Here is a 27029-nt window from a genome sequence, read left to right as displayed (position 1 = left end):
GGAACTAAATGTGAAATCGGTGAAAACTTGAGGGATGGAATTTGTATTCTTCAAACACAACTTTTTTTTTTATTTGAGAATTCAAACACAAATTAAAACATAAACAAAAGCATAACACATTACATAATACATATTCCCCTCAACAAATCCTAAATTAAATAACATTAAAAACATCAACAGTCAACACAACGTGGGAAGCTCAATCTTTGCATTGGTTTCCATTTCTTTTTTTCTTTTATTTCCAATTCTCATAAACGTGGAGGCTACCACCCTTTGCCCTTCTCCTCCATTATCATCATTCCATACAAACTTCAATATGTATCTATCCATCTATATATACATATATGTATTTGCATTTCACTTCCAAAATAGAAGAAAACCAAAACCAAGAAGCAAAAAAGAAAAATGGTTAGCTTATCACCATCATACACTAGTTTGATCCTCTTAGTCGGCCTTCTTTTCTCCGAGGCAACAATTGTCAACTCGTTCGATTACGGCGACGCCCTCGACAAAACCCTCTTATTTTTCGAGGCGCAAAGGTCCGGCAAACTACCCGCCTCCCAACGCGTGAAGTGGAGAGGAGATTCCGGCCTTAGCGATGGCTACGCTCAAGGGGTAAATCCGTAAAATCACTAAAACAAGAAATAGTACTTTATGAATCTTTTTTTTCTTGGAACAATATGTAATTACGAAATCTCGATTTGCTTTGTGCATGGACAGGTGAATTTGGTGGGAGGGTACTACGATGCGGGGGACCACGTGAAATTCGGATTGCCGATGGCGTTTACGGTGACGATGCTATCGTGGAGTGCCGTTGATTTTAGTGGCGATTTGGTGAGTGTTAACCAAATGGCGCATACTTTGGAAGCAATCAAATGGGGGACTGATTACTTCATCAAAGCGCATCCAAAGCCTTTTGTTCTTTGGGGACAGGTACGAAATTACACTTATAATATCAATATTACTACGTATTTATATTATAAAAAATTGGAAATTTGAATTTCGCCTATTCCGTTTCAAAAAAATTCAATATTGAAACACTTTTTTTAATGCAAATTTTCGAAATTCCGATATCCAAATTGTTATGGAACCGTAATGGAAATAGTTTTGCACTTCCGGGAAAAAAAAAAAAAAAAACCCTGTGAATTTTTCAAATTTGCTAATTCCAATCCGATCCATCTGAATTCCACTTAATACTGGTCAATGGTCAATATTACGGGCACAACTACACGGTTCGAATTGATGTTTAATTTGAAGTGCACACCTATATGGATGTATGTATTTTGTGTACGTGTGGATATTCGGTAGCATCTAATAGAGCTATTACTACAAATTATATGATAATTAAGTATGTAAGTCTTAGCAAGTTTATGATGATTAATAAAGGTCGATTCACGTGTTTAATTAGGTGGGAGATGGAGCGTCGGATCATTATTGCTGGCAACGAGCGGAGGATATGACAACATCGAGGACCGCTTACAAGCTAGACCCCGAGAATCCGGGATCGGACCTCGCCGGAGAAACCGCTGCCGCCCTAGCTGCCGCCTCTCTTGCTTTCAAGCCCTATGATTCCACCTATTCCGAACTTCTCCTAGTTCATGCAAAACAGGTGACTCTTCTATTTATTTTATTTTATTTTCTAAATATAATATAATTGCTATAAAACAAAATATGAATAGATTAATATCATTTTTATTCTTGTTTTTTTTTTCAGATATTTTCATTTGCAAATAGATTCAGGGGATTCTACGATGAGTCAATTGGAAATGCCAAGCAATTCTACACATCATCTAGTTATGCTGTGAGTTTCATTTTTTTTTTAATTTATTATTTAACTTCAAATATAAAATAAATTATTTATTTATCCTAATATTTAAAATTAATTATTTAATTATATTACCTAGGATGAACTTCTTTGGGCTGCCACATGGTTGTACAGAGCAACAAAAGATGAGTATTTCTTGAAATATGTTGTTGACAACTGTGTCTCCCTTGGTGGAACTGGATTGGCTGTTAAGGAATTCTCTTGGGACAACAAATATGCCGGAATTCAAATTCTTCTCTCGAAGGTACATCTCGGAATTCGTTTTATCGTTTATTAAAAAAAATCGCAATATTTTCGACACACGAAAAAAAAAATACTAATCGGAAATTTTTATACGGTGTGTAGATTTTGCTAGACGGAGCGGGTGGGCAATACACTGCTACCCTACAACAATATCAAGCGAAAGCCGATTACTTTGCTTGCGCTTGTCTACAAAAGAACGATGGCTACAACGTAAAAATGACTCCCGGTTAGTATAATAGCCAAAAGAAGTCGATTTTTTTTAAACACATAGCTACTAGCTTCATTTAATTTTTTTGATTTAAGTATAATTTTTTTTTTGTACTAATTTTTGGGTATAATGTTTTATTAATTAGGGGGGCTTCTCTACGTACGCGAGTGGAACAATCTTCAATACACCGCCTCGTCTGCGTTTCTCCTTGCTGTCTACTCCGATTATCTTGCTAAGTCGAAAAGTGTCGTTAAATGTCCCAGTGTTCAAGTCCAACCTCAAGAACTCCTCACTTTTGCTAAATCACAGGTATGTACACATATACATACATACAGTAGAACCCCGATAAATTAGTAACATCGTTTCAATAATATTTTTTTCCCGGCCCCGACTCAAAACAATGTGTTAAAAAATATTTCGCTAAATTAATAGAAATTGGCTGATCCCAATTGTATTAATTTATAGAGGTTTAACCGTATATGTGTATATATTTGTCCACTTCTTCGTTATGATATTTACTTGCATCAATGGCCGAGCCAGCATATAGCCCCATTGCTTCTGAAAAAAAAATTGAATGTAGAAAAATTGAAAATATTAAATATGTGTGTGTAGGCCGATTACATTCTTGGAAAGAATCCGAAATCGATGAGCTATTTGGTGGGATTTGGACAAAGCTACCCATTGCATGTTCACCATAGAGGTGCTTCTATTACATCGATTTCACTTCTCAAATCCGCCGTTGGATGTGTGGAGGGATTCGAGTCTTGGTACAAACGTGCGGAGGCCGATCCGAACGTTATATACGGAGCCCTTGTGGGAGGACCAAATGCTAACGACGAGTACTTTGACAGTAGGTCTAATTACGAACAATCCGAGCCGACTATTTCCGGCACTGCCCCTCTTGTTGGACTCTTCTCCAGATTGCACAGATTGCCTGCAGGTAATAAATATGTGAAGAATATATAACATGAAAATTTGGATTAAATGTTGAAATTTAAATCATGGATTAATATTGTTTGTATTTATTTTCAGGTCCCTATAATCCAGGATCCCCCAATTCTTCTGCTCCTTACCACAAACCACAAGGTTTGTAATTATGTTATCTTGTTGTGGGAATTCTCATTAATCAACTATGTTTCTTGTCACATGATCCAATTGTCGAAATTGGAACGGAATTTTTAAATAATGTCGATTTCTATCAATAATTTTCAAATTTGGAATTTATATAGTTATTTGTTTTCCAAATTTTCAATTTCCTTGTTTTTTTAAATATAATAAAAAATGAACCGTAATCGGAATTTTATATCTTTTTTTATAAATTTCGATACCTGGTCCGATTTTGATTTTCCAAAAATAATTTCAAAAGTTCCAATTTTATTTTAAAGAAGAAAACAAGTCAATAATATTAATGTTATTATAAAATGTATCATATTACTATATATTTTTTTATATATATCAAACTCGAAATTTCCAAATATTTCTCATTCCACTTTCCGAAATTCTGATTTCTAATTTTGGTGAAAAACTTTTGAGATCATAATCGATTTTTCTCTTCGTCAATTTCTTTTTCTTTAAAAATGAAAATACTGATTCTGATCCGATACATCCAATCCTGTCAATTTTTATAGCATTATATTGTCATAAAAAAAGTCCCAATTTTCGAAGAAATTTTCTAACACCTCGAAATCTTGCAGGTCCATCACCCAAGACTTACACACCATCTCCGAAAACAAAACCAGGTAAGGAAGAAACAAAATAAAAATAAAAATAAAAAAATAAAAACATATACGAAAAATAACGGTATACTATTTGATGCAACAGCTGCCCCTGTCGAATTCCTCCACTCGATAACGAGCACATGGACCGTCGGCACGGAAACTTACTACCGGCACAAGGTGATAATCAAGAACGTCTCGCAAAAGCCGATCACGCAGTTGAGGCTCCACTTCGACAGCCTCACCGGATCGCTGTGGGGGCTCAGCCCAACGCAAGAGAAGAACACGTACGAACTTCCCGAGTGGCTTAAAGTGTTGGAGCCGTCTTCCGAGTGCACTTTCGTATATATCCAAGGCGGTGCTCAAGCCAAGATTTCTATTCAAAACTACCATTAATCGATTAACAAGAGATCTAGTGCGTACGTAAAACGAATTTGATGTCGTATGATCTTTTTTGTCGAATTTAATTATATCTTTTTTTTATTGGTTGTTGTATAATTTGATATATATATATCATGAAAAAATGTGACAGGTGCTTGATATATAATATTAACAATGATACATATATGATTTTTCATGTGATTATATCAAACCTCTGTGTGCTGTTTTTTGTTTTGGTTGAGGAATTTTCTGATATTAAAACAGGGTTTATTGCATTATTATATACTGAGCCTCAATTAACAATTAACCAAGATGAATTGTCTTCTATAATAGATATTTAGCAATGAACACTCAGTAAATACTACTAATTCAAATGCAATTTATATGCACATGTACATTTGGAATTTTGGATCAAACTTTTGGGATCAAAACAACCATAGTAATTACTAGCCCTTGAAGATAGATTCTTTCATTAGTCATTTTAGATCTCAATCCCTTGTTTGGTTACGAAGATATGATCAGCCAATTTCACTACAAGAAAAAGTTGCACTAGCACACCCCAATTGTGACAAATGCAAAAGTTGTCATTTAATGCACACATTAAGTGACAACATCTTTTTTATTGTCACTAATAGCTCTTTTTGTTGTCATTTAATCCTTATTTATTGTCATAATAGAGCATTAGCGACACCCCATTAGTGGCAAGCATAGTGACAACACTTTTTGCCTAACTATGTGAAAAATAGGTGGTCACTCAAAAAAAAAATATTTGTAGTGTTTCCATTCCAAAAATATTGGAATACAAAATTTCATTCCAATTTCGGAATGCCTTGGAATCAGCCGAATTTCAGAAATTTCGGAAATTACATTAGTTTATAATCTCTTGTTCAAATTCGCACGTAATGGAAATTTTCACAATATTTTTCTATGTTGCAGGAAAATGAAAGAAAATCCAAAAGAGAGTTCGACAAAACAGAAGAAATAAAAACACATGTAGGAACAACAAATTGAAACATATATTTATGAACCAATTAATCTTTTCTAGGGTTTTAATTTACTTGACCCTTCCGTATTTATAATTTCCATATAAAATATAGCATAAGTTATATTATAAAATTACAAAATATATCTTAAAATTACAATATATATTTCAAAAAACCATATAAATATTTGGAACTAAAATCAGATTTTTCGGCAATTTTATATAGCATTCCAATTCCGTTCCAAATCAATTCGGAAGAATCAGAAATCGGGATTTTGAAAATCAGAATAAAAAATACGATTCCGTGATATCTTCGGATTGAAATTGGCGGGATTCGAAAATTCCATTTCAATTTCCACCCCTAACTCTGATTTTAAATGTTGATATATAGTAGTGTTGTGCTTGCATTCACTATTAAAAAATAAAGATTCTTAGGACAAACAAGATATGTCTGAAGAACCTGGACTGCAAGAATTAGACAAGAAAACAATTACACAAATGAAGTAGTTAAGTCAACATAAACATATATTGTGTGTGCATCATATTTATCTGTACATGTTAAGATTAATAAATTAGCATAACCAAATATTTGAGCTGCATTCTTAATAGCAACAAATTATAAAGGGTAAATTACGGCGACTAAGGTCAAATTACAAAAAACCCTTTATATTTGAATAATTACAATTATCCCATCAACTATGAATATTCTTACACGTTCATTCTTGCAGTGTCAAAGTTAGTGGAATCTTCTAAATTATGTAGAATATTCTCCAGTTTGTACCTATTTTATCCCATTCGAGCTCCGCATTTTGAAACAAGATGATCATAAGATGTGTCTTGGCTTGTTAATATCAGAGTTGTGGTGCATCTGAAACTGACGTTTTGCACAGCAATAAGTACAAACTAAAGAACACTCCACGAAATGTAGAAGAATATGTTGAATTTGACACCATAAGGATGGACGTATAAAAAAATTCGTAGTTGAGGGGTGGTTATAATTATTCAAATATAAAAGATTTTTTTTCGTAATTTGACCTTACCTCAGAGGTCACCATAATTTACCCGATTATAAGTTTTACATATTTTATCATATATTGTATGTTGGATGTCTTGGAAAAACAGGTTCTATTCTAGATTCACTTTTTCTTTCATTTGAAACCTAAAATGGAACCAAAAGTATAACTTATTAGGACTTTCCCAAATGAATATATATGGAAGCAATGGGAGTTTAGGATAGTGTTACAGGGTGTAGGGGTGGGCATTCGGGTCGGGTCGGGTTATTCGGGTTATTCGGGTCGGGTTATTCGGGTTTTTTGCAAAAAAAAATTACCCGAACCCGACCCGAGATAACCGGGTACCCGGGTTTTGCTATTTTCCTCTTTTTTTTTTTTTTCTTTTTTTTTTTTTAAGGTATACATATATATATAGAAATAGACAGATACATATACTGATATACATATACATATACTGATATACATATATATATATATATACACAGACATATACATATATATACATACAAACATAGACATATATATATATATATATATATATATATATATATATATATAGTATGTATTACAGACATATATATATATATATATATATATATATATATATATATATATATATATATATATATCTTTATATATATATAAAAAAAAAAAAAAAATTTTTTTTTCTTTAAACCGGGTACCCGATCGGGTACCCGGGTAGAATTTCTATTACCCGGACCCGACCCGGTTTGGGATCACCGGGTACCCGAACCCGGGAAAAACCCGGCTACGTAAAAAATTACCCGATCCGGTCGGGTAATACCCGACCGGGTCGGGTTATACCCAGGGGCGGACCCAAGGCTTCTGTTGGGGGGGCACCCGCCCCTGCAGAAAATTTTTTTTTACCTTTTTTTTTTTATTTTTTTAATATTTTGGCTTATTTATGTATTAATTTATACACTTTAGCCCCCCCAAAGTTAAAATTTTATACCATTTAACCCCAAATTTTTTTTTTCGCCCCCCAACCCAAAACCCCCTGGGTCCGCCCCTGGTTATACCCGAATAACCCGACCCGAATGCCCACCCCTAACAGGGTGATCTTAAAATTTCGGGAGTATGAGGGCAGTCTCTTTGAAAAAAAATTATAATTTTTTTTGTGACAAAATCAGAAAATAGGTACCTAAAAAGAAGAAAAGAAAAAAAAATTATTTTTGCATTAATTTGAATTTTGAGTAGCTAATTAACAATAATTGGGACTTTGCTTACATTAATTTTAATTTTGAGTGGACTAATTAATAAAAATTAGAGGGACTTAATAATATATAGGTACAATATGGGAGAAATTTGCAAATTAATGGTGGACCTGAGTCCACCCTTCCAAAGGGGTGGACTCGCCCCTGTATGGAAGCACATAAGAAAAAATATATAACAAATAAAACCTATAAAAATAAATTCATTTGCTACTTTAAAAAGGGCGAAAAAAAAAGATTTAAAACATTACTAAAGAAATATATTTAAAATATTAAAAAAAATCACATAAAATAATTATACTGCAAACAAAAGCCAGCCACCTCGATAGGTAGTTGATGATCGGTTGTTCTGTAGTTCTCTGACTCTCTCCGGCCGGCAAAATTTGTCTGCATCCCCTCTCTCTCTCACACACACTACACACACTAAACAATGCCTATTTTCTCCACCACCACCACCACCACCTCCACTATATATGTACAATCCCCTTTGTCCCACCACCACCACCCACTGTTTCTCCATCAATGGCCGCCTTTTCTACTGCTCCTCCGTCACCGTCTTTCTGTTTCACTTCAATTCCGGTGAAGATTAGGTTATGGATTTTCCTATTTTTGATCGGAATTAATGATTACTTGCCAATTGCCAATTCCTCCACTCTCGGAGTGGAGTACATTTCCCGGCTCCTTGAGATTCAAGACCACGAGAGAGCGCCGCCGTCTCTCCAAATCTCCGCCGCTTATGCCGCCGTCAGCCGCCTGATTCCGTCGCACGCCTCCAGCTTTGAGTTCAACATATTCACTAAGGCAGGCAGTACTTATGTTCTCATTCCTCTGCCATAATTTTTCATTTGAGTCCTGTAAATATTGCATTATTTATTGCATTGCCTCCTAAATATCAGTTTTACTTATGCTGGACTTGCATCAATTGAGTTGTGCAAATATTAATTTATTTAATTGCTATTATTCGTACCGCAACCTACCGTGACGCTTGGAGCAAGAGACACTGCGTAACGTGTTCGATGAAATGCTAATGTGGACTATAAGTTTGTTATTTAGAGCAAGAATTTTCGTCTATCAATGTAGCTCATCATGAATTTCAGTTTAATTTCAGAAATAAATTTGGCTAATCGACTGAATAAATTTTCCTACTAATGAGAATTTAAAGGATCGTTTCGAAAATATTTTTCGCCTCATAGTATCGATTCTTTAAGTTTGAAGGATTTGCTCGAACGAATTTTTTTCTTCCTCTGTGCTCAAATGAATTTAGCATAGTTATATTATAACGTATTCCTCTATTTTTCTTGTTGTTGTTCTTCGAGCAGGAATTTTGTGGTGGAGAATCATGCTTCAAATTAAGCAATTATCCTGCTGTCAATCATAGTGGTTCTCCCGAAATTGTGTACGTATACTTCTTTTTTTTTAATTGAAATTTTCTGTATTTAATATTTCTTTTAATGGTTGAATTTCCATACATCCAATTTTTTTTTGCACAAATTTTCTTATAAAAGAATTTATCTACTCTTGATTTTCACAGAATAAGTGGAACTACCGGAGTAGAGCTTTTGTCCGGTCTACACTGGTACCTAAAGTACTGGTGTGGGGCCCACATATCTTGGAGCAAAACGGGCGGGTCACAACTTTCTTCAGTACCGGAATCTGGATCTTTACCCCGTATTCAAGATTCGGGTATAACAATGAAAAGGCCAACCCCTTGGAGCTACTATCAAAACGCAGTTTCATCCAGCTGTAAGACAATATATAGTTTCTACATCGTTTTATTATTGCATATATATGTGTGTACATATATTCTCGTAAGGATCGGTATTTAATATGTGATTATCCCGTGATAAAGATACGTTTGCATGGTGGGATTGGGAAAGATGGGAGAAGGAAATTGATTGGATGGCTCTACAAGGTGTCAATTTGCCTTTGGCTTTCACCGGTCAAGAAGCTATCTGGCAGAAAGTTTTCCAGGTTTTTTTATTTTTATTTTTATTTTTAATTTTTTAATTTTAAATTCCCTTTATTTTATAGGTCTTAGTAAATTTGTTATTGATACGAAAGAAATTTTATTGCTTTCTTTCGATCAGAAATTCAATATAAGTGGTTCGGATTTGAGTGATTTTTTCGGAGGGCCGGGATTTCTTGCATGGTCACGGATGGGAAATCTACACGGGTAAGCTTACAACCAGTGGCGGATCTAGCCATGGTCTAGGGTGTGCAGTTGCACACCCTTGATTTTAAACAAATAATACCATTATACATAAGTTCACAAGAAAAGTAGTTGGTTGAGATGGTAAAGATGTTCATTCTTTATGTAATTGGTCCTGGGTTTGAACTCATATTCTCTAAAAAGTTGATTTTTTTTCAAATCTTTACATTTTTCACCCTTTTTCTCTTTAAATATTTACACAATTCACCTAAAATTTTTAAATTGTAATTTTTTTTTTTCAAATATTTACATTTTTCACCCTTTTTCTCTCTTTAAATATTTACACAATTCACCTAAAATTTTTAAATTGTAAATTTTTGGTCCATTATTTTTATAAAGTGATATTTAAATTTTTTATTCTACAATTTAGCACCCTCTTGGCAAAAATTCTGGATCCGCCACTGCTTACAACGCGTTATCCCTGATCACTTTCTTAATCGTGATCTTCTAACATTAATCAGCATGTTTAATTGAAAAACATGTGTACTCCTGTTCATAAGACGTGTGTAGATTCTATAAAACATAGAATTTCGTCGTAATACGCTCGAGCTTCAATTAAAGTCAACTATACCGAAAGTTATACTCGTTTGACTCGACCTGAATTACAGGTGGGGAGGGCCATTACCACAAAGTTGGTTAGACCAACAACTTGTAATGCAGAAGAAGATTCTTACACGAATGCACGAACTGGGAATGAATCCAGGTGCTGTAATAAGACCAGTAAATTAACTCATTTTGTACTTATAACCGTGGACGAATAAAACATATATTTTTTTATTTTTTTATTTTATTTTTTTGCAATATGCAGTCCTTCCAGCCTTCTCTGGTAATGTTCCAGCAGCTCTAAAAAGTGTATATCCATCGGCAAAGATAACACGCCTTGGGAACTGGTAAGTCTTTGACGTAAAACGTTATAGCGTAATTCTTGATATATTCTCGACAAATATATATTACAAAAAGCATATATATGTTTTTTTTCGGTCGTCAAAACATTGTCACCACAAAATGATTTAGAAATTCATTTTATTTGTTAGGTTTACTGTTAGTAGTGACACCAGATGGTGCTGCACCTACCTTCTCGATGCTACAGATCCCTTGTTTGTCGAAATAGGCAAGGCTTTTATTACGCAACAATTCAAAGGTATGCAAATAACCTCCGTTTATATTATATTAAATTCCGAGTATTTCAATTCTTATTTAGTTCTTGAAATTTGGATATTTGTTTTTTGCTCAGAATACGGGCGGACTAGCCACATTTATAACTGGTAATCTCTTATTCATCTCCTCGATCTACTTGTAATTATTAATCTTCATTTATGCATGCACTCGTTGCTTATTAGTGAGCAGAAAAATTCCATTACCTATCGATCTACCTTTTTTTTTTTTTTTCTTTTTTCTTTTTTTGTTGTCTAGATTTATGGACTATTTTGTATTGGTTCAAACTTCAATGAATATATAATAATGCAGCGATACTTTCGACGAAAACACTCCCCCGGATGATGATCCAGAATACATCTCTTCATTAGCTGCTGCAATATTTAGGGGCATGGAAAGTGGTGATGATAATGCTGTTTGGCTTATGCAGGTGAATCAATACACACACACACACACTCTCTCTCTCTCTCTCTCTCTCTCTCTCTCTCTCTCTCTCTGTGTAACAGTCTTTCTTTATGTTATACAGGGATGGCTATTTACCGATGATCCATTTTGGAGGCCTGCACAGATGAAGGTGAAAATCCTCTTCTATGCAAAGGAAATTTTGTTCTTTCAATGTATATAATTAATTCCGATGATTGTTTTTGTTCGGGTTATTTTTTCATTTAACAGATATTAAAAATACCATTTTCAGGCGCTCTTGCATTCAGTTCCGGTCGGAAAGATGGTGGTTCTTGATCTATACGCCGAAGTTAAACCAGTTTGGGCTACTTCCCAACAGTTTTACGGCATACCTTACATCTGGTACACTTTGCATCTTCTTGTTTTCCGTATGACTATATTTATTTATAATTTTTCTTTTTATTTTTTTCACTCTGTTTTTTCAGGTGTATGCTACATAACTTTGCTGGAAATATCGAAATGTACGGTATCGTCGATTCCATTGGATCTGGGCCGGTAGATGCTCGTCTTAGTACAAACTCAACCATGGCAAGTCTGTTATATCAAAGTTGTAATTTTTTTTTTGTGTCACTAATCATCCTTATCTTACACGATATCGTTTGTGCCAGGTTGGCGTTGGGATGTCGATGGAAGGTATAGAGCAGAATCCAATCGTTTACGATCTTATGTCCGAAATGGCTTTTCGAGAGGACAAAGTTGACATTAAGGTAATCCAAGGTTGAATTTGTACGTAAGGATTTCAAATCCATAACGAGTTATTTAACATCATTAAAATGTAACTCGACCTTTTCTTTTCCGCTTCAGACATGGATTGATACGTACGCACAGAGACGATACGGAAGATTCGTTCCGTCTATACAAGAAGCCTGGAACATATTATATCATACACTATACAATTGCACAGACGGACTAAACGTAAGTTATAATAAAACATTGCTACGTTAATCATGTAATCGACATCACTAAACCCGTCAATCTTTTTTTTTTTTTTTCGTTCTTGTTTTTTGAACAGGACAAAAACAGAGACGTAATCATGTATTTTCCGGACGTTGATCCCAATTCGATTGTCACTTCACCTCTGCTAGTGTCACCCACAAAGCATCACAGCTATAGTAATCACCAAAGTCTTAGAAGAACTATTTACGAACTTAGAAGCGATTCGTATACTCACCCTCATTTATGGTACTCGACTTCAGAAGTAATACGTGCACTAAAACTATTCATCGCGAGTGGGGATTATCTCCCGGGCAGTAACACTTACATGTTAGCTCTTCTTACCCTTCTTCATGCATAGATATTAAGAAAATTAAATAAAAATCCATAGATTTTAGGGAAAAATTGCGTAATGTGACTAAAATACCCTTTCTATGAAACATAATGTGACAGTTAATTTGAAATGGAGGGAGTGTAATTTTTTGTCTTTCAAGAATTCTTTTTGTTTACGGGATTGAGTTTTTTTTGGGTGATTTTAAGGTACGATCTTGTGGATTTAACGAGACAAGTTTTGGCGAAATACGCGAATCAATTATTCTTAAAGGTTGTTGAAGCTTATCAACTAGGTGATCTAAGTCTAGTGAACCAGCTCAGCGAGAAATTTCTAAGTCTTGTGGAAGATCTCGACTCGCTTTTGGCTTGCCATGAAGGATTTCTATTAGGGCCTTGGCTGGAGAGTGCAAAGGAACTTGCTCAAAACGAAGAACAGAAAAAACAGGTTATTAATCTTCCAAAATTTCAAAAAATACCCAATTTTCGAGTCATAGTACATCAATTTGAACTGGTGAGAGAAATGTGCAGTTTGAATGGAATGCAAGAACACAAATAACTATGTGGTTCGACAACACGGAAGAGGAAGCGAGTCTACTTCGCGACTATGGTATATTATTTTTTCATTTTTCAGCTAGTAACCCAAAGTTTCGATTTTTTCGGTAAATCTTGCGATTTCGGGATTAGAATGGAAAAATTGGGGATTTGAATTTTCCAAAATTTGAAAAATCGAAAAACCCGATTTTCCCATTCAAATTACCCGACCGAGCGGGACTGGTTCTCGAAATCAAGTCCCCAAAAATTAAGTCCATATGAATTCCTTTTCTTGTTTTTTTATTACAAGGAAACAAGTACTGGAGCGGTCTCGTACGAGACTACTACGGGCCACGTGCTGCAATTTACTTCAAGTATCTGATACAAAGCCTGGAAAATGGAGATGGTTTTCAATTACAAGAATGGAGAAAAGAATGGATCAAACTGACTAATGATTGGCAGAGAAGCACCAACGTGTTCCCGACCAAAAGCACACGTGGCGACGCCCTCAACGTATCTCGTTTGCTGTACGAAAAGTACTTGAAAGACTAGTTGGCAGTTGGGTGTGACATAGTAATTTTAAATTCTTTTTTTTTTTTTTTTTGTTTTTGGTTTGGTTGTTGTCCCACATCGGTTAGTGATTGAATATGGGGTAAGAGTGAAGTGCTATAAATAAGGGAGTGTAGGGAAAGGGAAAAATTGCCTTAAACTAATGAGTAAGGAAAACAAAGCGGGCGGTGAGAACTGACCGCGGCACCCAGTCTAAAAAACTAAAGAGTGGTGCGTGTATTTTTGGAGGGGTTATAGGCTGGCCCGAGCGTTGACGCTGCTTACTTTGCAGAACTCGTTTGGGCGGGCCTCCCGATAACCCACCCCCCCCACCCCCCCCCCCCCTATTTTAGTTTTTAATTCTTTTTGTGTTAAATATATTACTCAACAAATTTATATTTTCAAATTCTGCTAAAGTCAAACTACTAAATAATCAAGATCAATTTTTATTCGAAAATGTATTATTAAAACATATTTATTAGAAAAGCTCATTAACATTATATTATTAGTAGGATGGGGAATAGATTACGGCTTATATTATAATATTATTATTGTTAGGATAAATTAAGCTCAAATTAAAAAAAAAAAATTCCTTATGTATAGGTAATTACGGTTAGGGTTAAATACAAAAACACCTCTATACTATGGACTTTGTATCATATACCCCCTGTACTACTCTTAAATACAAAAACCCCCCCTCACATTACATTTTTTCCAAACTATGACGAAAATACCCCTACTCAAGCATATATATATATATATATATATATATATATATATATATATATATATATATATATATATATATATATATATATATATTGAGCCATTTTCCACTATATACCATTTTCAGTCAATTTTACGTGGAAAATTTTGGTATTTATATTTTTTTCTCCAAAGTATCTAATTCTTAGATTTTTTTAATTTTCTCAATAAAACTTTTTATTTTTGTCATTTTCAGTTTATTTATTTTTTTTCTTAAATTTCTTCCGCTAGTTCAAACATCCTAAGATTACAAACATCTTTACAATCATATTATTGTTGAGAATTTGAACTACCGAAAGACATTAAAGAAAAAAACGAAGAAATTCAAAATGACAAAATTAAAAGGTTTTGGTAACAAAAAAAAAAATCTAAGTAATTAAATGTTTTGAAGAAAAAAAAATATCAAAATTTTTCAAGTAAAATTGATCAAAAATGTCAAAAAATATAGTGGAAAATGGATCAAACAAACCTTTTATTTTTAGTCTTAGTAGGGGTATTTTCGTCAGATTTTGGAAAAAATATAACAGCAGGGGGGTTTTTGTATTTATGTGTAGTACATGGGGGTAAATGATACAAAGTCCATAGTACAGGGGTGTTTTTGTATTTAACCCTTACGGTTACCCCATCAACTATGAATCTTCTTACAACGTGAATGCGGTGTCAAATTTTGTGGAATCTTCTAAGATTATATGCAATATTTTTCTAATTTGTACCCGTTTTATTACATTCGAGTTCCACAGATGATCATAAGATGTGTGTCTCTTGGCTTGTAATATCAGATTGTGGTGCACCAGAAACTGCATTTTTGTACAAAACGATTACAACCTATAGTACATTTCACACAATCCAGAATATTATATTGAATTTGACACCACAAAGGTGGATAATGATGGGCGTGTAACAAGACTAATAGTTGATGGGTGGTTGATAAAAATGTAATTAACTCTTGAGTAGCTACATTGAGACAATTTTTCAAGTACATGGGAGCTTTAATTTACCCTTAATTGTTCAAATTATCACAAATGATTTTAACCAAAAGAGATCTTCCGAATTTGACTTGACTATAGGGAGGTGGTTGTAACTTACCATTATTATTATTATTATTGTTATTGTTATTATTATTAGGTTAAATTTCACTTTTCCTTGTACTTTGGTTCGGTATCACTTTAACCCCTTCTATTCTCGATTGCATCAATTTACCCCCTGCACGTGAAAAATTGTCTCAATGTGGTCATCGCCGTTAGTTTTCAGACTTTTGACACACCGTTTGGTCTAAGATCTGAAAATTACAAAAAACCACTCCTTCCAGTTTAAATAATTATTAAAAAAATTAAAAAATTTAAAATCAATTGTGGTTGTCGCTGTGGACTATGCTTTCTCGATGTTTTGAACTTTTTTATTTTGTTTATTTTTAATTAATTATTTAAACTGGAATTGGGTGGCGTTTTTGTAATTTCAGCTTAGATCAAACGGTGTTAAGGTCAAATGTCTGACAACTAACAACAAGGGCCACATTGAGGCAATTTTTTAAGTGCATGGGGAGAATAGATGCAATTAAAAGTATAAGGAGATAGAGTGATATAGAGCCAAAGTACAAGTGTTACCCTTATTCTTATTATTATTATTATTATTATTATTATTATTATATTATTATTATTATTATTATTATTATTATTATTATTATTATTATTATTATTATTATTATTATTATTATTATTATTATTATTATTATTATTATTATTACAGTTAAACATCTATAAATTAATACAATCGGGACCAGTCAAAATCTATTAATTTAGCGAAATATTAATTTCATGAAATATTTTTTTAACACAATGCCTTCGAGTCAGAACCGAAAAATATATTATTAAACAAAATTATTAATTTATCGATGTTCCACCGTATTATTCGAATTTAACCGATACGATTTTATATCATGGACTTGGACCACTTTGGCCCAATCGTGATACAACTAATTTCGTCATACGACATTAATATATTAATTATTAAATAATTTATTATCAATCTTACGTCTTATTCTATTTCTCCATCGAAGAAAGCGACCAAGCCACGTGAGTGAAGATATGCGTGAGATATAGTAGACACGGCCATGGGTCGGGTTTGACCCGGACCCGGCCCAGACCCGACCCGAAGACCGCCCCGCCCCGCCCCGCCCCCGACCCGTTGACCATGGACCCGGACCCGGCCAAGCACGGATCGGTTTCGGGGCCCAAATATCAGGACCCGAGACCCGTCGGGTCCACCCGGCGGGTCTACCCGTGAGACCCGGCCCGAGGCCCCGACCCGGGAACCGGGTATTAAACCGGAGTTTTTTGTACAAAAAATGCACCTTAGGGGGTTCGAACTCGGAAAGATGGGGTAAGAATGAGCAATTCTTACCACTGGGCCAACCAACATTTTTGTTTTAATGTAGACAAGAAATATATATAATATAAACACGCTAGTGTAAAATGATAATTATGTAAAAAAATTATTAATTTTCATATTAATTGTTATTAAATAATTTTAATTAACTTATTAACAAATGCAATATAAGAAACTTTAAAAAAAATATATAGAATTACGATTCAATACTTGAAAACATTTATTAGTAATTATTATATCAATATAATCTCCACTATTGAAATATATAAAATATTGAATCAATTCAATATATAAACAAATGCGTTGATTCATATAATCTCCACTATTGAAAAATATATAGGATTGAATCAATTCAATATTTAATCAAATGCGTATACTTAATATAAACTCACTTTTGTTATTAAAATCGATAGTGTGAAAAAATCGAATGAAAAATTAAATAATATGAGTATTTTAACATAAGATAATTATTTAAAAATATAAATGATGTTTATTTTAACAAAAATAGATTATATCTCAATTCAATTAATTTTCTTACTTTAAAAATAATATTATATATGACTACTATATTCAAAATATTATGATGTAATTTCTCTTTTAATGATTGGTTTAATTTGTAAAAATCGTAAGAATTAAATTGTAGATCATATGATTTAATCCTTTTTTTTTACATATACATTTTATTCAAATATTAGAATTGAATCGTAAGATTTAAATGGTTTAAGCTCAAGTTCTTTCAATTTATTTTAATTTTTTTAATATTATATTTGTGAATAATTTAATTAATTTTTTTTAATAATTATGAATATGATAATTAATAATCCATTAAACATTATTTTACTATGTGTTATTGTTATATATATTTCTTGCAAGTAATTTCATAAACAATTGCCTTGTCCCACTGGTTTGAATTGGCATTTTCATGTGAAGGGAACCAGAGTTCGAACCCCATTCCAAGCATATTTTGGAAAAAGTTTCAAAATCCGGTTCGGACCCGGACCGACCCGGAACCGACCCGGAGCCGGGTGGACCCGAGTGGACCCGCCCCGGACCCGGACCCGCCTCCCCGCGGGTCGGTTTCGGGTCCTCCAAAACTCGGACCCGACCCGACCCGGGGCCGTGTCTAAGATATAGCATTCAGTCACATTATCTTATTTACCAAAGAAAATTCTTAGTGCAATATACTTTTTTTTGTTTTCATTTACCATATAATAGTTTGTTTTATATTAACTTAGGGTAGATTTTTCTTAGTGCAATATACTTTTTTTTGTTTTCATTTACCATATAATAGTTTGTTTTATATTAACTTAGGGTAGATTTATTATACCTTTGATGATGCTAAAAATAGATCACCTTTGATAGTTGAGATTGAGGGAGCTGGGAAAGCCAAGTGGGTCACTGCTCACGTGCTAGATGGCCCTGAGATACCTGCGAACAAAGAACACGTGAACTAGGCCGGGGGTTGATCCGGCGGAAACCCCTCCGACGCTCAAGTCAGACGTGCGGATCCTAGAAATAGTTGGGAGAATATGACCCCTAGTATTATTTGGATAATAGGGCGTACATTTAATAAATGAATTATATCGTTATTTATACCTTAGATGAGATCGTTGGGCCCAAACCTTATTTGAAGGTGATTGGGCCTCGGTGATATTGGTTTTCAATATTGGGCTCGTGGCCCAATAGGTAAATAAATTGTAAGTCCATTGGGTTGGCCCAATTAGGCATATCATTAAGCCCCCCACTCTCGAGTCGATGTGGGGGCCATGTCGAAATGGGTGACATATCGTGTCGAGAGTAAAAATTGTAGTAGTCGCTCGTTGGCGTAAGGCCTGATGGTGTGCGAAAACGCGTTGGAGCATGTGTCGGAGGGGAGTGAAGGCGCGTTGGCGCGTAGCGCGACCAAAATGTCGCGATGTAAATTACTTGAGTCGGCGTTGTTATCTCCTCGTGTGAGTTGTTTATTTATTGACGTTGTCAATGGTTTGACGCGTTGCTTATATGTGTTTACATATAGCCTTGTGCGTGATGTACTTGATGAGTGGATCATACTCTCAAGATTTTTTTAATTTTTTATATGGGGATCGTGCCCCTTGTTAGACCTCGTGGGTCGTATGTATGTTTGGACCGTGGCCCCGTTTTAATGAAGGACCCGTCGAAAACAAGTAGAGAAATTTGAGTAATCAAGCTGGCCAGGCTATATAGATTCTCATAATATCTCTAAGTGTTTCTAAGGTTGCCGAGCGAGTTGGTTCCTCGTGGGAATTGCCTTGCAACGAATTTGTAGTGTCGAGCGAGTTGGCTCCTCGTGGGAGTTGTCTCGCTGCGGGATGTAGTACCGAGGGAGTTGGCTCCTCGTGGGAGTTTCCTCGCAACGGGTTGTAGGACCGAGCGAGTTGGCTCCTCGTGGGAGTTGTCTCGCTGCGGGTAGTAGTTCCGAGCGAGTTGGCTCCTCGTGGGAGTTGTCTCGCAAGCCCCACACTCTCGAGACGATGTGAGAGCCAAGTCGAAAAGGGTACCGGATCGTGTCGAGAGTAGATCGGTGCTGTAGTGTTCCGTTAACTGTTGGCGTGACGTGGATAAATAATAATTTTTATTTATTTATTGGAGAGCACGAGCGCTTTGGTGAGGCGCGTTAGAGAGCGTGCGCGATTTGGTGGAGTGTATTGAAATTCGCGCGTGATTTGGTGAGGCGTCTAAAATCCGGACGCGACTTGGAGGAGCGCGTTGAAATTCGCGCGCGTAAAAATCCGGGCGCGATTTTGAAGAGCGCGTTGAAATTCGTGCGCGATTTGGTGAAACGCGTAAAAATCCGGGCGCAATTTAGTAGAGCGCGCGATTTGGTGAAGCGCGTTGAAATTTTCGCGCGATTTTGAGAAGCGCGTCAAAATCTACGCGCAATTTGATGAAAAATATTGAGAGTTGCGCGCGCTCCGAGGATGGGACGCGGGCGCGCAAGCGTGCGCGCTAGGGATCGCGCGCGGTACCGGCTTGGGAAGCTACGCTCCTTTAATGTAAGGAGAGAGAAAATGGGTGTCATTAATGCAAGAGAGAGAGAGATAGTGATGCTGATAGGTGTGATTAATGATGAGAGAGGTGATGGGAGGTGGTAATTAATGAGGAGAGAGAAAAAGAGTGAAAAATGAGGGTAGGTGGGGTGTGGTCATGTGGGGTGGTGAGAGGAGAGAGAGAGAGAGAGGAGGGGGCGGGGGGGGGGGGGGGGGGGGGGGGGGGGGGGGGGGGGGGTACCCCGCGCGACGCGCGGGTGGATGGGGTGGGGGGTACCCCGCGCGATGCGCGGTTGGGTGGGGGTGGGGGGTGGGTAGGGTGAGGCTGATTTGCGCGTCGGGGTGCGTTATTGGCCCTTTTTCGTCCGTTTTCGCGGAGCGTCTACTAGTTTCTTCTCCGGATCATAATTTTGCAACGAATAATGGAATTACCAATATTATTGATGATGTTGGTACTAGTAGGAGACGTCATAGATCCCAATTTGTAGATTGTAGGAGTGATAGTGAAGAATCAGAGGGATCCGAAAGTGATGTAAATCCGGATGGAGATGTGGGATGTGAACCCGCAGTAAGGGTGATGTTCAACCATTGGGATGAGATGCCCAATCTGTGGTAGGATAACCCCCAACTTAGGATGAGACGATCACGTACCCTTGAGATGAGATGTCCAACCTTGAGGTGGGTAACCTCCAACTTAGGATGAGGCGATCACGTACCCTTAGGATGAGATGCCCAACCTTGTATTGGGATAACCCCCAACTTAGGAAGAGGCGATCACGTACCCTTTGGATGACTCGCAGGGAGTCGATAACCCTTGGCAAACGAACTATTTTGGGAGCAGAGGTAGGCCCCGAGGGAGTCGATAACCCTCGGCGAGCGTTGAAGGGCCTCCTCGGTTGTCTGAACCGATTGAGGGGCGGGAAGAAGTGAATCCTGTTGAGGATCTAGTGGGACCTCCGAAGCAGGTCTCGTGGTGAATCTCGAGCACGAGGAGGAGGAAGTTGCAAGCCAGAGCCTCCACAAGGTGGGAGGTCGTTAGCAGTCACACTCCCCCTGAGCAAATGTCTCAAGGCCATCATGCGCGCTACGTGATTATGTCTGCCTTCCCACAGACGGCGCCATTATGATGATGCTAAAAATAGATCACCTTAGATAGTTGAGATTGAGGAAGCTGGGAAAGCCAAGTGGGTCACTGCTCACGTGCTAGATGGCCCTGAGATACATGCGAACAAAGAACACGTGAACTAGGCCGGGGGTTGATCCGGCGGAAACCCCTCCGACGCTCAAGTCAGACGTGCGGATCCTAGAAATAGTTGGGAGAATATGACCCCTAGTATTATTTGGATAATAGGGCGTACCTTTAATAAATGAATTATATCGTTATTTATACCTTAGATGAGATCGTTGGGCCCAAACCTTATTTGAAGGTGATTGGGCCTCGATGATATTGGTTTTCAATATTGGACTCGTGGCCCAATAGGTAAATAAATTGTAAGTCCATTGGGTTGGCCCAATTAGGCATATCAACCTTATATATAACAAAATAAAATAGAAAATAATAACAAATATATTATTATTAGTTTAGACTTTAGCATATAGTAGTAATTTTTTTTTTGAGTAAAGCATATAGTAGGATTTTATTATGGGGGCAACTATTTTGAATACTAGTTTTTGCTTAGTTGAATACCAAAAAAATAAAAAATAAATAATTAATTGTAAATTACTTTAATACCCTTAATGAAAATTAAAACCAAAAAATATTACAAATACTATTTTTCTTTCTTAAAAACCAAATAATCAGAAACTAAAAAAAACACTTCCCTCCTCACTCACAAACCCCTCACCTCCTCCACCTCCTTCTTCTCCCTCCCCAAAAACCCTCCTAAAAAACCCCAAAACAAAAGAAATCAAAACCTTACACAACTTGCAAAATGGCCTCAAATGACAATAGAATGGTAGTTTACGAGCAAGGAGAACCCATTCATGTATGTATTCATGTATTTTTTGAGCTAAAACATCGATTTTGAATTTTTTTTTTTTTTTAAAACACGCCATGTATTTTCGACACATACAGGTCGAAAATACCCTTATTTTTCGACATGTATGTGTCGAAAATACCCTTTACTATCGACACCTAAGTGTCGAATTATGATGCCATTTTCGACACTTAAGTGTCGAAAATTACCCATATTTTCGACACTTAAGTGTCGAAAATTGCATCATAATTCGACACTTAGGTGTCGAAAGTGAAGGGTATTTTCGACACTTAAGTGTCGAAAATATGGGTAATTTTCGACACTTTTGTGTCGATTTTGTTCCAGTTGCAAATTTACTTGTCTTATATTTTCGACACTTTTGTGTAGATCGATTGCACCCATTCATTTACCACGTCAGAAAAATTCCCAACAAAAGAAGCTTTAATGGCATGGGTTCGTGAAGTATGTAAAAGAATTGGAATGGTGTTAATGATTGGGGGTTCGAGTGACGGGGATAGAGGACGTAGGACACCGTATGTGATTGTTCGTTGTGAGCGTGGGGGCCATTATGTTGGCAAGAAGGTACCAGGTGAAGATGATCAAAGACCGGGAAAAAGGAGCACCGGTTCAAAGAAATGCAATTGTCCGTTTAAATTGAAGGGGACAAGAGAACACAAGGATGATGAAAAGGCTGAGTGGAAATTGGATGTTAGTTGTGGTATTCACAACCACAACTTATTCGAAAACTTGCACGGACACTCTTATGCCGGAAGATTATCAAAGGAGGATGTTTCCTTTGTTCACACTATGAAGAAAGCAATGGTGAAACCAAGGGCAATTCTAAGAGCATTGAAGCAAAAGGACCCGTCTAATGTAACTGGTATGAAGACAGTTTACAATACTATCTCTAAGTTAAATTTCAGTGAATTGGATGGGAGATCTCAATTGCAATCATTGTTTGTCAAGTTGAAAGAAGATGAATACCTCTCGTACCATAGATCGAACGAGTTGAATGCGATTACCGACTTGTTTTGGATCCACCCGAAATGCATTAAGTTGGCACAGTCGTATCCGTACGTATTCGTCATCGATTGCACGTACAAGACCAATCGTTACGGACTCCCATTTCTTGAGATTGTGGGTTTTACTTGTACCAACAAGACGTTCTCAATTGCCTTTGCTTACTTGGACCACGAAAAGACGGAAAATTTTGAATGGGCGTTGCGTTGTTTGAAGGAGGCCATGACCAGTTGTCCTCGGCCTAATTGCATTGTAACAGATCGAGATTTGGGTTTAATGAAAGCAGTGGCCAATGTGTATCCATCGAGTCATCACTTGCTGTGTCGGTGGCATGTGAACAAGAATATAGTGGCCAATTGTAAGAAATTGTTCCCAAAGGACATCACCAAATGGAAGCAATTTCAGTCGAGTTTTTCGGCTCTTATTGAAAGAAATACCATAGAGGAGTTCAATGAGGATTGGGAGGATTTGAAAAGAACATTTATGGGTTATCTCCCGGCTATAGAGTATGTAGCTAATTCATGGTTGGATCCGTACAAGGAGAGACTTGTATCGGTGTGGACAAATAAGTATACTCATTTTGGAACGTTCACTTCTAATAGGGTGGAGGGGGCACACGGACGAATGAAAAGGGATGTGCGTAATTCAACTGGCACATTTGTGGATTTGTATACGAAAGTCCACAATCAAATTGTCGAACAACACAATGACATCAAGGCTTCATTTGAAGTAAGTAAAAATACTTACGAGCACACTTTCAAAACGTTGATATACAATGAGCTTCGTGGAAGTATCTCAAAATACGCTCTGCAACTACTCAAAGTTGAGGTGGACAATGCGAAACTATTGCAACCGAGCGATATGGGTTGTAGTTGCGCCATCCGAACAACCCACAGTCTACCATGTCGCCATGAACTTCATGAGTATGTTGTTGTGAACAAATGTCATATCCCACTTGAGTTAATAGGCTCGTATTGGAAACACATGAGTATGGAGCCCGTCGCGACCACAGGCCAAGTCATCCTACCAACCATCGACGAAGAATTATCGGAATACCAGAAGCTCTTTGAATGTGCCGATCTCGATGCAAAAACTCGATTGCGCAACCATTTGAGACATTTTACCCACCCAGAGAATACTAACCTTACGGAGCCAAGTGAAAAAGTTGTTAGCAAAGGTCGACCGGCAAAAAGTAGGAAAGACAAATCAACCACCCTCTGGACGAGCTTCATGGGGTCGAGGTCGATCCGCCTGGGGTCGAGGTGGATGGGCTCCATGCCTACTCAGTTGTAACATGCATCTGGGTCGGAACCAATTCATGTAGTCCGGCGAAGTGTCCGCCTCCCCGAGTTCAATTTCAACGGACCTCGACTCCTCGTCCAGACAATACTCCTCCCACCGATCAGAGAATCGTTCGCCGTACGCAACGAAAATTGAGTTCTGGACCGGTCGACCTTTGCTAGCTAGAGCTTTGTACATATCTTTCGACATGTATGCACGACCTGGAATGATTTGCACCCGGTTGAACTGCCTCAACACTCTGTCCGAATGATATGCCTCGAAGTGGTCCATGCAACATATCATCCCACTAAACCAAGCAGAATCTGGCATCGGGAAACGATCACGAATAGCCGTATACGGTGAACATAAAACCTAGTAAAATAAATAAAAAATTAGATGTAAAAACCTACTTAAGTAGTAATAACAAATTATTAAACTGGTATGTTACCTGATCGGGGATCAAATCATCTAATCGAGATCGCAGGTACGACGCTCGTTCAGGCGTTGAAGTAGTCTTTGACTGAGGCTCCCATCGGCTCGCTAATGGCCCCTCGAATTCCGTCTTCAATGTGCCACCCCCCAAATAAGGAAAGTGCTCGTAAATCCATGACTGAAAGAGCGTCAGCCAGCCAGCCATCGAGTTCGTTGATTTTTGTGAGGCTGAGGAAAGCTCATCGTACAACCGGCAAAGACATGCAGTGCCCCAAGCATACTCGCCGATCCGATCCAAATCAGATACAAGATTTAGGTACTCAACGCTTACCATGTTGCCTGTCTTGTCGCACAGTATAGTACACCCGAGCAAAAATAACAAATACGCCCGAATGGCGTATGTCCTCTTCTCCGCACTATCTCTCATGGTCACTTTGCTAAATTTAGCCTTCAACCATTCCAACTTGACCGCTTTCTTCTTGTTTACATCGTCCGGGTACTCACCTAGCAACTCGAACATCAAAGAACTGGGAATGGTTTTGGAATCACGGACCAAACGCTCGCAAGATACGGTACGCCCAACAACTGGCAAACCGACCAACGTACTCACATCGTCAAGTGTGATGGTCATCTCTCCAACAGGTAAGTGAAATGTGTTGGTAGCTGGCTGCCATCTCTCTACGAAGGCTCTAAGTAGATGGCCGTCCACAGTGTTGTACGATGCCTGTACAACTGACATTAAACCACATCTTTGTACTACCTCTGTAATAAACGGCGCCGGCTCCCAACCTTTCAAGGTTCCTGTGTGATTTCGTATTCAAAATTCTGAGCCGCGCTCCGAACGATCTGGCCCTCCGTTCACAATATGATAAGCAATGTGCTTATCAAATTTTGTGTACAATTCCGGTATCTCGGGACCTAGGACCGGTTCGTTGCTCGAATCACCAACTTGTACAGTCGAATGTAAAGCCGGCACCGGATTCGTTGACGAAGAACCCTCTCCAGACTTCTTCTTGGTCGTGGTCTTTTTCTTGGTCGTGACTGCTATGCCCTTGCCTTTATCGGATAATTCCTTCCTCTTCTTACGGTTCGAGACAGTCGGAGGTAAACGAGGTTCACGTGGTTCTTCCACTGCAAAATAACACAAAAATAAAAATTAATATACATAATATAAACACAAGCAAATAAAAATAGAAAAAAAAAAAAAAAAAAAAATCACAGTTCAAATTCGACAGAAACCTGTCGAAAATGGGTTGCATTTTCGACAGAAACCTGTCGAAAATTGGTTGAATTTTCGACATGTCGCTGTCGAAAATGCAACCCACTTTCGACAGGTTTCTGTCGAAAATTACCAAAATCCAAATTCAACAATTTCACCATTTTCGACATCTACATGTCGAATTTGGATGAATTTTCGACAACAACCTGTCGAAAATTCATCGAAAATCGACATATACAGGTCGAAAATGGTGAACGAAGAACCGACCCACGAATCTCAAATCAATGCTCAAATCGACTGAAATCAGATGCACCCATTACTAATTAACGATCATTCTAACCTAAAACAACCAAATCCTAATTACCCATATCAACAATCAAATCTTAAATAAATATTAAAGAAAAAAAAATCGAAACAACTATAACTTACTATTCGAAGACGACGACGGCGGCGGCTTTGGGCGACGTTGGGCGGCGTTCGGCGGTGTTTGGCGTCGGCGTCCGACGGCGGCGATGGTTGGAGCGGCGGCGGCGGCGTCGGGCGGCGTGGACGGAGGGAGGTGGACGGAGGGAGGTTTTTTGTGTTTGAATTTTTTTTTTTCTTTTTTTTTATTTGGTTTTCAAATAGGTAATTTCAAAGAAAAATTGATGTAATTAGTATTTTGTATGAAAGGGTATTTTTGTACTTTTATTTTTATTTTGGTATTAAAGTAAGAAAAAACTTAAAAATATGTACTCAATTGTGGTTTTCAACTAGGTAGTATTCAACTAAGCAAAAACTAGTATTCAAAATAGTTACCCCCTTTTATTATGGCTAATTCTACATTTAAATTTACTCAAAAAAAAAAATCTACATCTAAGTAGCAGACCCAATTGGAAAAAGACAAATCAATGTGTATGTCAATTACGGGATTGCAATTAATAGTCCAATTCGCAATTAATGAAAGCAAATAGCCAAACACTCCAACTCTTGTTTAATATCTACACGTGTTGCTTAAATAATGGAGTCCCATTTTGTGTTAATTATCAGCACGTCCGATTTTAATTTAATCTCTAAAAAATAACGTTTATTCATTTCTCATTAACAATGAGAGTCAATAATCAGCGTTGACGAGTATCTGAACTAATTGGTGGAGCGCGGCGGTTTTGTAGATGCTACATCCGATGAAATAT

General features: G+C 37.0%; 3 protein-coding genes and 1 non-coding gene across 4 annotated transcripts; all 4 read left to right on the top strand.

The window, feature by feature from the left end:
* The first annotated feature begins 318 nt into the window (after positions 1–318).
* On the top strand, positions 319–4583 carry GH9C1 (glycosyl hydrolase 9C1). The gene is made up of 11 exons (XM_088817024.1): positions 319–615; positions 721–933; positions 1409–1609; positions 1715–1801; positions 1905–2069; positions 2171–2294; positions 2422–2585; positions 2889–3216; positions 3309–3362; positions 3971–4015; positions 4098–4583. Exons 1-11 carry the CDS (start codon positions 406–408, stop codon positions 4385–4387), a joined length of 1881 nt encoding a protein of 626 aa, XP_088673150.1. The 5' UTR covers positions 319–405; the 3' UTR covers positions 4388–4583.
* Positions 4584–7874: 3291 nt separating this feature from the next.
* On the top strand, positions 7875–14201 carry LOC105966777 (alpha-N-acetylglucosaminidase). Its single transcript, XM_088817023.1, has 19 exons — positions 7875–8400; positions 8919–8995; positions 9131–9342; positions 9449–9570; positions 9687–9772; positions 10417–10511; positions 10617–10698; positions 10843–10949; positions 11043–11073; positions 11276–11393; positions 11490–11537; positions 11658–11767; positions 11851–11953; positions 12034–12132; positions 12230–12340; positions 12438–12688; positions 12899–13136; positions 13220–13298; positions 13533–14201. Exons 1-19 carry the CDS (start codon positions 8122–8124, stop codon positions 13772–13774), a joined length of 2490 nt encoding a protein of 829 aa, XP_088673149.1. The 5' UTR covers positions 7875–8121; the 3' UTR covers positions 13775–14201.
* LOC148771282 (U12 minor spliceosomal RNA) lies at positions 13922–14085 on the top strand. Its single transcript, XR_016031087.1, has one exon. It is a non-coding gene; the product is annotated as a U12 minor spliceosomal RNA (small nuclear RNA).
* An 8148-nt stretch (positions 14202–22349) lies between the features above and the next one.
* LOC148771281 (protein FAR1-RELATED SEQUENCE 5-like) lies at positions 22350–24218 on the top strand. The gene has a single exon (XM_088817570.1). It carries the CDS (start codon positions 22350–22352, stop codon positions 24216–24218), a length of 1869 nt encoding a protein of 622 aa, XP_088673696.1.
* Positions 24219–27029: the final 2811 nt, after the last annotated feature.

The sequence above is a fragment of the Erythranthe guttata genome, chromosome 4, assembly GCF_056151865.1.
Source record: "Erythranthe guttata isolate IM_541 chromosome 4, IM_541, whole genome shotgun sequence".
Taxonomy (NCBI): Eukaryota; Viridiplantae; Streptophyta; class Magnoliopsida; order Lamiales; family Phrymaceae; genus Erythranthe; species Erythranthe guttata.
This window is presented reverse-complemented; position numbering and strand designations above follow the sequence as displayed.

Coding starts and splice junctions, on each gene's coding strand:
- LOC105966777 (XM_088817023.1), top strand. CDS start 8,122: ATGGCCGCCTTTTCTACTGCTCCTCCGTCACCGTCTTTCTGTTTCACT. Junction 10,699..10,842: donor ATAACACGCCTTGGGAACTG/GTAAGTCTTTGA, acceptor TTTATTTGTTAG/GTTTACTGTTAGTAGTGACA. Junction 11,074..11,275: donor ACTAGCCACATTTATAACTG/GTAATCTCTTAT, acceptor ATAATAATGCAG/CGATACTTTCGACGAAAACA.
- GH9C1 (XM_088817024.1), top strand. CDS start 406: ATGGTTAGCTTATCACCATCATACACTAGTTTGATCCTCTTAGTCGGC. Junction 1,802..1,904: donor ACACATCATCTAGTTATGCT/GTGAGTTTCATT, acceptor TATATTACCTAG/GATGAACTTCTTTGGGCTGC. Junction 2,586..2,888: donor TCACTTTTGCTAAATCACAG/GTATGTACACAT, acceptor ATGTGTGTGTAG/GCCGATTACATTCTTGGAAA.
- LOC148771281 (XM_088817570.1), top strand. CDS start 22,350: ATGGCATGGGTTCGTGAAGTATGTAAAAGAATTGGAATGGTGTTAATG.